The 12,268-nt window shown below is 37.1% G+C and overlaps 1 protein-coding gene and 1 long non-coding RNA gene across 7 annotated transcripts in view; one reads left to right on the forward strand and one right to left on the reverse strand.

Moving 5' to 3' along the window:
- PHF14 (PHD finger protein 14) overlaps positions 1-12,268 on the forward strand; it is a 290,125-nt gene that overhangs the window by 182,607 nt on the left and 95,250 nt on the right. The window contains exon 17 of one of the 6 annotated variants that reach the window (XM_019533925.1): positions 977-4,320. The exons of the other annotated variants lie outside the window; for them this stretch is intronic. Coding sequence (XP_019389470.1) covers positions 977-989 — 13 coding nt within the window. The 3' untranslated portion in view covers positions 990-4,320. Of the gene's footprint in view, positions 1-976; positions 4,321-12,268 lie in introns of those variants that run through there. 6 annotated transcript variants of the gene reach the window in all.
- Positions 1,642-6,540, reverse strand: LOC109309246. Its single transcript, XR_002100853.1, has 2 exons — positions 6,367-6,540; positions 1,642-6,331 (listed from the first exon to the last, which is right to left on the reverse strand). It is a non-coding gene; the product is annotated as an uncharacterized LOC109309246 (long non-coding RNA).

Raw genomic sequence — 12,268 nt, forward strand, 5'->3', positions numbered from 1 at the left:
GGGGCTAATTTTTCTTTGACCCTTGCCCGATAGCAGCTTCCAGACTCATTTTACTCCTTTCCATTTTTTAATTTAATTAAAATAGAATTGCAACATACAAATAAACTCTAAAGCTGTTATATTGGAATTTCCGTATAAAAATTGATATGAAACCTGCTCTGAGAGCAGATTCAGAGAACACTAAATATCTGGTGAAAATCCCATAAAGTGGTCCATGTATTTGTATTTATTCATTAATCTCTTATAGTGCAATAGGTTCCTTTTTTTTGGAAAGAGTATGGAAAATGAGGCTCACTAAAATTTACCAATGTCCATAGGGAAGTGAAGAAAATAAAGAAAATACTATCAAGAGTAAAGTTTAGCATATGTAGCATGCAGCTGTTAGTAGAGGGAGAGAATGCAAATAAAACTGTGAAGAAAACACAGATGAGCAAATAACAGAGGAACTGTGAGCCAGAAATCTTTTTAAATGGTTGGCTCAAAGAGGCAACCATGTTAAGAGTAGTTTAGATACCATAATATTTAATAAGCTGAGTAGAACGAGTTGATTCTCTCTTGAGAGCGGAGCTACAATAAAAATTAAAGAAACTTATTTCTGAACCTCTTTCTATAAAGCAAGCATCTTCTCTCGTTTAAAACAAACCACCCAAAAAGCATAGACACTTGGTTATGGTTTCAAATATGAGGAAAATTATAACGTGTATGGTCATATCTGTCTGAATGCAGCCATTGCTTTTTTGATCAAAACCTTTTCTTTGATCAAAGTCTTTTCTCTACAGTTCTATGGGTAGCTTCTGTTTTTGACCTGTAGAAAAAGGCCCTTATGAGCATGTCATTAGTCTTCAACTGTCTATTTGGATCTGACCATACATATTAACTGCATCTAGTATGGTGTTAAAATGTTTCATAAGACAGAAAGCAGAGCTGCTATGATCTTTAAATGTTAATATTCTTTTCTTATCACTTTACTGTGTAGATACCCTTCATGAGACACCACTCTGCCACAACTCATCCTCAGAAGCAATCCTGGAAACCTCTTTAATAAATGTGATTTTTTAAAATGTGGATAAAATCCTCAATAGAGTACATAAAGTAAAGGAAAACAGCTATCTTGTCTTTTCCATAAGCTTATTATGACAAAAAGTTGAGTTTGCTTGTCAGGTTTGGATAGAATGTAATTGATTGGTTTGTTACTTGGACTGACAAGGCAGTTAATTTGCTTACATTTTTTTGCACTAATCAGGAACATTTGATATGTGCATTGTTGAAAAATACCGGATAAATGTCTTGTCAGAATTGTCCTATTAAGTAATGTCTTTTTCCCCTGTGTTTCCTTGGCAAATGATGATATACAGTACTTGGATTCAGTGAAGAGTGACAGAAGCCTATGGGACTTAAATGCTGTGTGTTCCTCTGTGGTGGTGGTGAATGAAAAAAGCAACGCTTTGCTATCAGCCTGCTGCTCTTCTTTTACGCAGTTTAATAAGACTATTCCTATTTTAAAAACTGCCTTATACATAGACATTTATTTAAAGGATTGTTTCCACTAAATGTTGAGTACAGTGGCAATGAGACGTGTAACACAGTTAATAATTTTTAATTTTGAAATAATAGACATGCTACAGAAGAACTGATTTTTTGCTTATTAGCATGAACTAATTGTTTCCACTTTCATCCATTCAAGTGTAAAAAAAATATATCTATATTCCTTTCTGGATCACTGCAGAAACAATGAGGAAGACCTGAATATATACAGGCCTTATTTTGTTTGACTGACTTTTCCTGTGGTATTCAGGTCAAGTTTCCTTTCCACCTACCCCCATTTAAATTAGAGATTATATAAATTGGGGGAGGAATGAAGAACTGATCTCATAGCATGCCAGCTGAAAGATCTTCGTCTTCATCCATTTGTATCCAGATAGATACAGACATAATATTTTGATCTGCAAACTACATTGATCAAGTTCTTAAATCTACAACTACACTATATTGACATCACCGTCGTTTCAACTTGAACTTGCCAGGAGGTGGGGGGAGAATTCTGCTTAAGTAAAATCAATTTTATAACTTTGCAACGTATAATTTCTTGGTACCTGGTGCAATTTTTGTCATCTATTATGATATAATTCTAACTGAAAAATGCTTTTAAACTTGAGAAAGCAAAAGAGGGAATAATATGCTGTATTAAGTCAGCCGAGAAACATCAGTTGGTGTTTACTAACCTGCAACTCGTGTCTTAATTGGGCATCATGCGTTCGGATATATTAAATAAAATTAACTTGATGTATAATAAGTTGTAGTGTTTAAAAAAAAAACACCTTATCAAATTCAGAAGTTCAAGCATAGATACTTAACATTCTGTAAGACATGCAACATTCTCCTTGAGATGATGAACTATATATTCTGAGAGAGGTAAATTTTCAAGTGCAAAAGTTTATTTTCCATAAGAGAGGACAGAGTTTTGATGCTTCTGTTCTAGAATTCTGAAATACAGTTGACTAAAAAAAAAATTATATCCAGCAACTATGTTCATAGGTAACATTGTGCAAGAAACTAGGTCCTATTTGTTATCTGGCTAGGAATAACTAATGATTTTTAAAATATATTTTACTAGAAAACCAAAGATGGTGTGACTTTTGGTCAATAATAACCTAGTGCTTTACTAGTTTTAGTCCTTAGTGAAGCTGTTAGGCTTTCCTTCTCCTTTGCATTAGTTAGGAGATCATCTGAGATAGAGAATGACAGTTCTTGTTTTTAAGTTACTATGTCAACTCTTCTGTTATATAGTAGTCTTTTCAATATCTAATAAAAAGAATGTCATTCTCCATTGTGTTATAGATACCCAGGTGCTTGGCCCTGGGGTGACTGTTGGTCAAGTAGTTTGTATTCAAGCCAGTGTCATATCCAGAATAGGTATGGTGGGGTGGTTGCACCGCACTTTCAGACCATACCATGAGAGCTACATCTGTGGACATGTTTGAGTCCACAAATCAAGTAAGAATCCCCCTGCTTCCTTTCCATGTTTGGTGGCACTTCTTCCCTCCCCCTCCCAACACCTGTTGCTGTCACTGTCCCCAGCTGACCCAGGGTAAAGTGAGCTCCAGAATGCTTCTGTTCCTGCTTCATTCCAGCTGGCTTGTGCAAGGAACCAGGATCACCTGGGGACAGTAACAACAGCAAAAGCAGGTTCCTCCTCCCTGCCTGGTCCCTCCACATATACCCTACAAGAGCAGGGACAGGCTCTGGGAGGGGCAACCTATACTCTACCACCACTGCCACTGTCCTTGGCTGAGCCCAGCCCAGCCCCCCCATGCATCCAAGCTGGAATGAGGCAGGGACAGGAGTGATTCTGGAACTCCCTCTAGCCCCCATGTCAACCAGGGACAGCAACTGTGGCAAGTGCAGGAAACAGGAGGAGAAGAAAGGTACCACCATGCAAGGAGTGGAAGGGAGAGGGTGCCAAGAGTGGATGAGGGAAGATTCTTACCTGAATCTGGGAGGTTTAAAAAGTCACTGGCTGCTATACCTGCAGTGTGGTCTGCCTGTTTTAGTTTGGGAGTAATAGGGGGAAGGTGGGAGCAGGTTTGCCACCACCCCTGCAGTGCTGGTTGCTGCTCCCATACCCCTCTCTGCAGCCATGGAGGATGCAGGATTTTGTAATCATTTTATAATTTGTAGACACTGAACTGAAAAGTGTAGTAAGGGAACTTATGCATCAAGACAATGTTGAATATTTTCCAGCAAAATCAGACCTAAAAGAGTGAAAACTTGTAAGAAAGAATACTTAATGATTTATAAAATACAATTAAACTGTATTCTAGAATATGTATCAGAAAATACTGTAACATGAAAGTGTGAATGAGAATTTGGGAATAAGCAAACATGAAATATTAGAGGGTTGAATGATAACATTTTCTGCTTCACTAGCAAAATAAGCCCTGTGTAAAATGTTAAACTCATTTGAAGTATCTTTATCTTTCGTTCAGTGTGTTATTTCATTTGCCTTTTCCAATAGAAAACTGGATAAAAATATTGCATGTTTCACCTTTTGAAATGTATTTTCCAGTGACCTAATCCCTAGTGGACATTCACAGTAATCACTAATAGCACCCAATTCTGTACTGTTGTGTAGTAGTCTGAGCTCCTGAAAAACCAAAGCTGCTGGCTTGACCTGAATATTAGAGGTCATAATTGGAAGATATCTCTAGGGAGGTTAGTACAGTGCATGCTAATTGTTTGTCTGCAACTAACAAATGTTTCTAGATCCTAATTTTAATGGCTGTCCCCCATCTACCAAAAATAAACCTTCACTTTCCCCTGTCTCCAGCCCTTGAAAAGAAAAAATACTCTCTGTCTGTTTTACCTTGGTATCAATCTTTCTGGTACTCTTTTTTATAGAACTAGTGTAGGTGCGCAAGTAAAAATAATGTAAAAGCATGAAATATACTGAGTTTGTATATGTGCTTTATGCAATCTATAATCTTATATATGTTTGAGATTTACATATACACTGTAGATATCTATGTGTTTAATTTACTTTGTGCATGCATTTACTGAAAATTTATATGTAATATGTATAGCAACAAAAATGTATTTCAGAGTTTATGAAATACCATAACTGCTATGAGAAAAAGTAGTGAGTACATACTTTTGTTCTAGAAAAATGCTGTTGTGTTACATGTTTGTTGACGTTTATTTCTTGAAAGTATTTATACATTTTATTTTGTAAACATTTAAAATAGTTTATTTTCTTTGCATTTGATTTCTGAAGCAGACAAAAGATTATTCTCAAATGACAGAGCTTAAAAGTATTATGTGAAGCCAGCCAGTATATATCAAGAAGTTTAGTTCTGAAAGTTGAAGATAAACTCTGCTTTGGGTTGGTTGTTTTGTTGCTGGTTTTGCTTGTTTTTGGTTGATGAAATTGGCTATCTAGATAGCTGACAGATATTTTAATTTTCTTTTGCTCATCTGTGGTAGGGATTACTGATCATTATAAGCTGCTTAAACACTGTGGTGATAAGCACACCTAAAAAAAAAAAAAAAAAAAAAAAAAGCTAGGATGCACTAAGTGCCTGATCTGAGTGAAAGACTAGGCAGGCGGGCTTTGCTTGCTTTGTTCTTAAATTACAGAATTGCATCTTCCTCCTTTAGCAGTTTTAGATGATTCTGGTATATCATGGATCGTCTTTTTTTTTTTTTTTTTTTTTTAATTGAAACAGAATACAATGAAAAATCTACACATGGAGCCTTAGTTTGAAGAAATACTTGGCTTTCTTGAGTACACATTTACAGTGTGACCATAACTGAAGGACTGGGGCCACAGACATTCAGTATCTACCAGAAAAATTGCCATTCTTCCAGTAGAAAACAAAAATTTGCAGATGTTCATACTTTTTTTTAGAGCTCAATTCAGCCTGGGGGTATGGAGGTGGCAATATAAAAGCCGGAGGAGCCAGGAGCCAGTTGCCAGTCTCAAGGAAAGCCTAACTCCCAGGCTCTCCAACTTCCCTTTGTTCCCCCTTGCTGCTCAGCTTGAGCAACAGGAATAGTGATTTAAAAGCCAGTGCGGGGGGGGGGGCTGGTGTGCAGAAGCTTTTCCCAGGCCTGGCTCACTGCCCTGCCAGGTTCCCATTGCCACCCAGCTAATCCAAAACAGAGCAGGACAAGGCAGCCTGCTGCTGTGCTGATTTGTCTGATTTGCTGCTGTGCCCCTGCAGCAGGGCTTCCAGAGCTTTCCCACCATAGCTGAGTGCTGCCTTCCCTTTCCCTGAACTGCTTCAGATCAGCCTGAAGTCTTGCAAGGAGCAGGTGCTGTTCTCGTGCAGAGGAGAACCAGAAGGGTTCCTACCACAGGAGAATCTCCTTCCTCCTGTCCGCTTCCTGCGAAGCAGCTGATTGGTGGGGTGGGGATGCATTCTGGTGCACAAACCCTCCTTGGCTCTCTGTGGCAGGTGCTGTTTTTCAGCAGCTACCAGCTGCTACTTGACAGTGTACCCCTTTCCTAGGTACAGAAGAAGCCAGGCTGTCAATTAATGGAGCGCCCTAAGGGTGATGGGTGGCCCAGGGAACAGCCCTCTAGTGTCCCCAAACTGGAGAGCTTGCCTGCAAACTTCTCCAGCCACGGGGTTGGAAGAATATCTGTATAGTCCAGCTCCCAGGTTATTTTCCTATCAGAAACCATTTCTTCCAGTAGAAGTGAATGTACAGGTAAACATTTTTTCCAAAGCACTCAAGTACCAGTTTCAAAAACCACTTAGGCACTTTTGAGAATTCTTCTTATTTGTACTTACTTTACTACTTCACATCTTGGCATCTTGAAGGCATGAGCCTGTTATAAGGGTGGGGAAGGCATGTCTTCCCCACCCTTTAGTCCTGGTCAGAGCAGGGACTGTCTCTCGCACATTTGGATTGTGCCTGAAGCTCTGGACACATTTGGGATCCCAACTTAATGCTGTAGTACAAAGAATTTTAATATTTTGCATTTAGTCCCCAAATTTGATATATAATTTTTAAAATATACCACGGGCCTTCCTGACAACTATTTATTAGTTATGATATCATATGAGACAGAGAATGACAGTTCTTGTTTTTAAGTTACTATGTCAACTCTTCTGTTATATAGTAGTTTTTTCAATATCTAATAAAAAGAATGTCATTCTCCATTGTGCTATAGACACCCAGGTCCTTGGCCCTGGGGTGACTGTTTTACTTAAACATGAAAATGTTAGTTCCTACTGTTTTTAACAGTCAGTTTACAATAAATGTTCCTTCATAAATTAGTAAATTTAAGGGCAGTCCCTCGGAGCGAGCTGGCCTCTAGCAATTGCGCAAAGGCTGCTTAAAATTATGCTGACAGCAGTGGTCCATTAGGATGGTTGTATGAATCAGACATGCAACCCACTTTGTATGCTTCTTATATTGTGGGGATAAAGAGAATTATAGGAGTCAGTGTAGAGCAAATCATTTCAGTTTTACAACATCATGAGATTCAGAAAAATAAGGGAAATCCATACATATCTATTCAAGACAGAGATCTTCCTGTCTAGTGCAAAGGAGCCCAACCAGGTGCTAAAGATCCATGTATATATTTTAGATTGTGCTGTGCTTAAACGCCAATTTATCTTCCATTTTCTTTGTGCTGTTTGTTAAATCTATACATTGAGTTACGTAAATAGTTTTATTGTAATCTATAAGGTTGAATTGTACAATTAAAGTATGTGAAATACAGAAATCTTTCCATTTTACTTTGCAACAACTGCTTGGAGTGGGAGATGAGGTGGGGTGGGGAAGGTGAGCTGTCCTAAGAACAGCATATTTTCTCAATATTCCGTGGTGAAAGTGTTTTCATTTTTTTCTGGCACTCTTCCTTTATGTAGAGAAAATAAACATGCAGGGTTTGGTTATGCTGTCTAGCAAGTTCAGCCTTTTCACCTCTGGATCCTAGCTTCAACTTCAGTTTCAATTAAGAGAAAAAAGAAATATGGCAGTTTTATTTGAATCACCTTTTGTACACTTCATAAATTTACCATTGATGTTCATAGTAGTTGTTATAGGGACATGAGTTTGATTGATTTATGTCCTTGGCAGGATTGGCTGCCCAGTACTTCAGGGAGGAAATTTGCACGGTATTAAGAGCACCTTAACAAGAAGTGAGCGCTAACTCTAGTCAGTAGTGCCAGGTTCTAGTTAAGAGAGTGTGGCAGTTATGTCCTCCTGTTGTTGGATTAGCAGGCATGTTGCACCTCTAAATTTAGGGTTGCACATTTCTGATTCTGACTGCATGTGTCCCCAACTCAGGCTAGCAATCTGTTTGATAGTATATTGTTTGTAAAGTTCTGTATGGGATCACTTGGAACTTTGCCAAAGGGGACTCTGTATGATAGAGTCCCGTAACTCAACGGATGATTTGTTTTGTCAGAAGGCAAGGTAGATACGCACCTTTATAGACTAACTAAATAATACCGAGAGAGAGCGAGCATAAGCATTCGTAGACCCATGTCCACTTCATCGGATTTGTTTTGTGTCATAGCAAAGTGCTATGAATCCTCTTCCTATAAAATGTATTTTCTTTCTAAGCTATTACAGTAAGCAGGGTGCCAGTATGTATATCTTTTTTAAATGAGCTGCAATTTTACATTTTTTTTTAACATATAGTACCTTTTGGCATGGCATTGCAGACAATGTGCAGTGGTGTGTATATAAGTGAGAGAGATTTTTCCACAGCCTCTGAGGCATATTTGTGAAGTTGTATTTAAAGATTAGCTTATTAATGTTGTGTTTCAGGGACTTGAAGGTAATTACTTTTACAGCTATAGATGGGCACTGCTGTCTTATGAATGCAAAATAGGGTTGTTTTTTTCACTGTGCCTGAGTCAGCTCTTTGTGAATTTTCATGCTATAAATGATGGTGACTTGGAAATATGTCTATGATGGCCATGCTTTGCTTCCACTATTTTTTTTATAAAGGCACAGGTCTTTTTCCCTAGTGCTACCTATAAGACTTCTGCAGGCCAGCTGATAAGACTCCCTCCTGCGCAGGTAGATGCAATGTAATGAAATTGGATGTGCGTGCTGGGCTTTGTAAATAAAATGAGATTGACCCCCCCAGCCATTATCTCATTTATCTGATTTACATTGTAAAATCAGGATCTACACTATTGATTAGAGCATAATTAGTTAATTATGAACAGGAAAATACAGAGTTATGTGAGGCTAGAACACAGCAGGCTGTACTGCTGAAAAAATTTCAAGGACATGAGCAGATGGAGATCACTTTATTAAAGAACAAAGCAGACATGTTTCAGGTATGGAAATATCTAATCAACCTTTCTTGCTGTGAAGACATGCTTGACCTCCATTTTATGCTTGCATCTGAACAATGTTTTCTTTCATCTGTTGTTAGCATTTTACTTGTTTAACTTATTAACCTAACTACTACAAATCTTGCCTGCCTTCCTCAATTTATCCACCTTTTTCATACAAAAGCAAGAAATCAGGTTCCTACCTTCCTTTTTGGAACCAGGGACAGAGCACTTCCTAATTTGGTATATGATGTGACTTTGAGAGTAGTTACATCTCTTTGGTTTTAAGCTAGTCTCATTCTCCAATTTCTTCTCATCAAAGTTCCAAAGCCAATAAGATGCCGGTCTACTTAACTGCCCCAAAGGTAATCTATCTGGACATCTCAATGGTGAATAAATCTCCCACAAATAATGACAGGTTCAAAATTACACTCATAAGCTATGAGTGCAAAAATGAAGGCTTGGTTTGAAAAGCTGGCCCTTTATGTGTACCATAAAGGTTTGACCCAAATTAGTAAGATTAAAAATAGATAGAATGGAGTAATTTATTCTGATTTACTCTTTCCTATGATACAATTGCTAATTTCCTATCCAGAGTACTTTGTGGGAGAGAGGGGTGAATTCAGTATCTCTAGGAATTCGTGATGCAGCGTGGCTGCTTTTATCTATCACTATTTCAAATACAGCTGGACCTCTTTAATATCGTATGAAAATCGCCAGCAAGGGATTGCAGAGTAAATAGTGGATTATAGAGTCACACATGGTCTTAACTATTAAAAATACATAATGTTAAACTTGTAGCATACTTGTATAACAGCATCACAATTTGTGCTAGTCAGCATGTTACCAACTTGACAGAAGACAAGAACTGACATGTTAATTTGCCTCTAGAAAACCTCTTAGTAGATTGTGACTGAAGTACATGATTCTGGGTGGAGAAGCCTGCCCTATCAGTGTGCAGACTTTGTCTAATCTACAAATATAAGTACTGTACAATGGTGGGACTTTCAATTTGGTGCCTTTCACTGTCACCAGATTAAATTTGTAATGATTTGAAGTGATTGTATGGCTTACTTTGACGGTCCTGTTTTCTTGATCTCTCTGTACATCCTTACCACTTCTTTTGGCTGGGACTACAGAGCAGGAGAAGTGGTTCATCTTGCAGATCTTAATATGGACTTCGTCGGTTGCCATTGTAACCTAGCTGTCCAGCATAAGGCCACTGAAATTTTTTCCTCTGAAGCTGCTGCAAGTGCTCGACCGTAATTCATGAGAGGTGTAATCATTTTGTTTTCAGAGCTGAAATATATGTGAGCTACCCTTTTCTCCAAAAATTGTTCATGAAAGTCTTCTATATGTACTGCACAACAGTAATGCCGGAGAGTTGGTTCAGCATTAAATACTCTGTTTGATGGGTCCTGAATTTTGTTGTTAGACATTGTAACACACAGTTGTACAAGCCTGCTATGGTAGAAGGCAATGGCCAAATCCCATTGATTTTGATAGGAATAATATATAAAATCGCTATTTTAATTGATTTTTAGATTACATAGTGCATTTGTCATGTTGCTGTATTCCCCCTCTTCCCTTCCCCACCCCTGGATCACTCTAAATTCCTGTGTTGAAATCCCAGATGTAGGTTCTACTGTACAGAAATAATTTTATAAAAACAATACAAAAGCAGTCTTTCATGATGGTATAGATCTGGATTGTATAAAGACACAGCACTGGATACTTTTGACACATTTTATTTGTGGTTATGTGCATGTGGACTAATGATACATGTATGTTCACCAGTTATATATACATATTTTAAATAAAAGACAAAATACCTTAGTCTTTGGAAACTTCCATATACAGGTTTTTAATTTGGTCTATGAACGATAACTTTGTGCTCAGACAAAATAAAATATATATTTTTTTAAGTTCTTTGAATACACAAACAAAACTTGGCTGTAGGGTCCTACATCGTGCATCTATACTCATAATGTGTTGGTCATTCAATTCCAGTTTACATATACTTCTCTAATAGATATCTGAAACGTGGCTTCAGGTGAAATCAGAAAGTTGGGTATTCTAGAAGCGTAGAAAGGAGATTTCAAAGCGTGGTTTTGAAGAGTAAAGATTTTATTTTATTTAAGAGAATAATTGTGTTAATTATCTTTTTTTTCCAAGTGTTAAATGAGAGGTAAGTGCTTTGCTAACAGATTCCACTGTAGATTTTTAATGTAAAACTGAGTATAACTAGTATATATTAAAGTTGGATTGAAATGTAATGTTTGAGGATCTCTGAGTGTTTAAAAAAATGTGCTGTTAGAATATTTGAGTGTATGCTTTGCAGACTAAGTTTCAAGACATTGAATTCCTATTGGTTAGTAATACTACAGCCCTTCTCAATCCAAGGCAAAAGGCAGATAAATCACTTGCCTAAGGATGCAAAAGTTATTGACAGGAAAAGGGTGCATGAATCCAGGCTCACATCTCCTGCCCTGCCTCTTTTTTGTAGTCCCTGCTTACGTAAGAACTTTCAATTCTTTGTATTCCTAGTTCTTCCTGGAATATTCACTTAGGAAATGACAATAACATATAAAGACATCACTGACAAGTGTCTTGGAGGGTCAGAGATTTCATTCTTAACATATGTCTATTAAGAAGTGGAGTCAACTCTAGTATGTGCACTCTTAACAGAAACGGTAGAGAAATCTTTGTTTAGGTTACTAAATACTGCCACAGACTGGTTATTTGTTCATGTGAAAATTATAGTTTAAAGACAAAGAATGTGAATGTTTTTCTTCTTAATAATGATTGTAAATTCTTTTTGTTTAATCCTTTGTCCATTATGTGCTCTGTGTTCTGTTAATAATGCATTAAATATTTTTATTCTTGGTGTGATAAGAAATGCACTGTACCTTTATTTTAATGCGTGTGTAAGGGGGCATTCTGCAAGTTGAAGTTACAATTTTAAACATTTTTAAAAATGTTTACTTTACAAGTTTTATTTTTGGATTTCTTGCCTTTTGAGTTCTTAATTCAAATATTTGAGACACCTAAATCAAATAGAGAGAATCTGACAAATTAATTTTAAAAAGCATTCCCTTTTGTATAAGAGGACATAGGGCAAATGCAACTAAAGTGAAGACAACTGCTTCAGTAAGATGAATGAATGTTCACAATCTGCTGTTAAATTTTTTCCCTGTTGAGCATGTTGCCTACTATAATTCTCTTTTCATGAAACACTGTAGTATATCTATTCAAATACTGTTTCAGTAGATGGAGAATGTCTGAGTAAAAAATAGCTGTGATGGATATTTCTGTCTGTTGTCTGACCTACATGTAGTAAAAAAATACTATCAAAAGGTTTGTTAGTAAGTCCAGAATTGTGGTTTTGTCAGTTATAATAAGGAAAAAGATGACAACAACATATATTTAAATAAACCTTTCCTAAGTAGAAAATCTAATTCTTA

Source organism: Crocodylus porosus, unplaced genomic scaffold (assembly GCF_001723895.1).
Source record: "Crocodylus porosus isolate Cpor-Errol unplaced genomic scaffold, CroPor_comp1, whole genome shotgun sequence".
Lineage (NCBI taxonomy): Eukaryota > Metazoa > Chordata > Crocodylia > Crocodylidae > Crocodylus > Crocodylus porosus.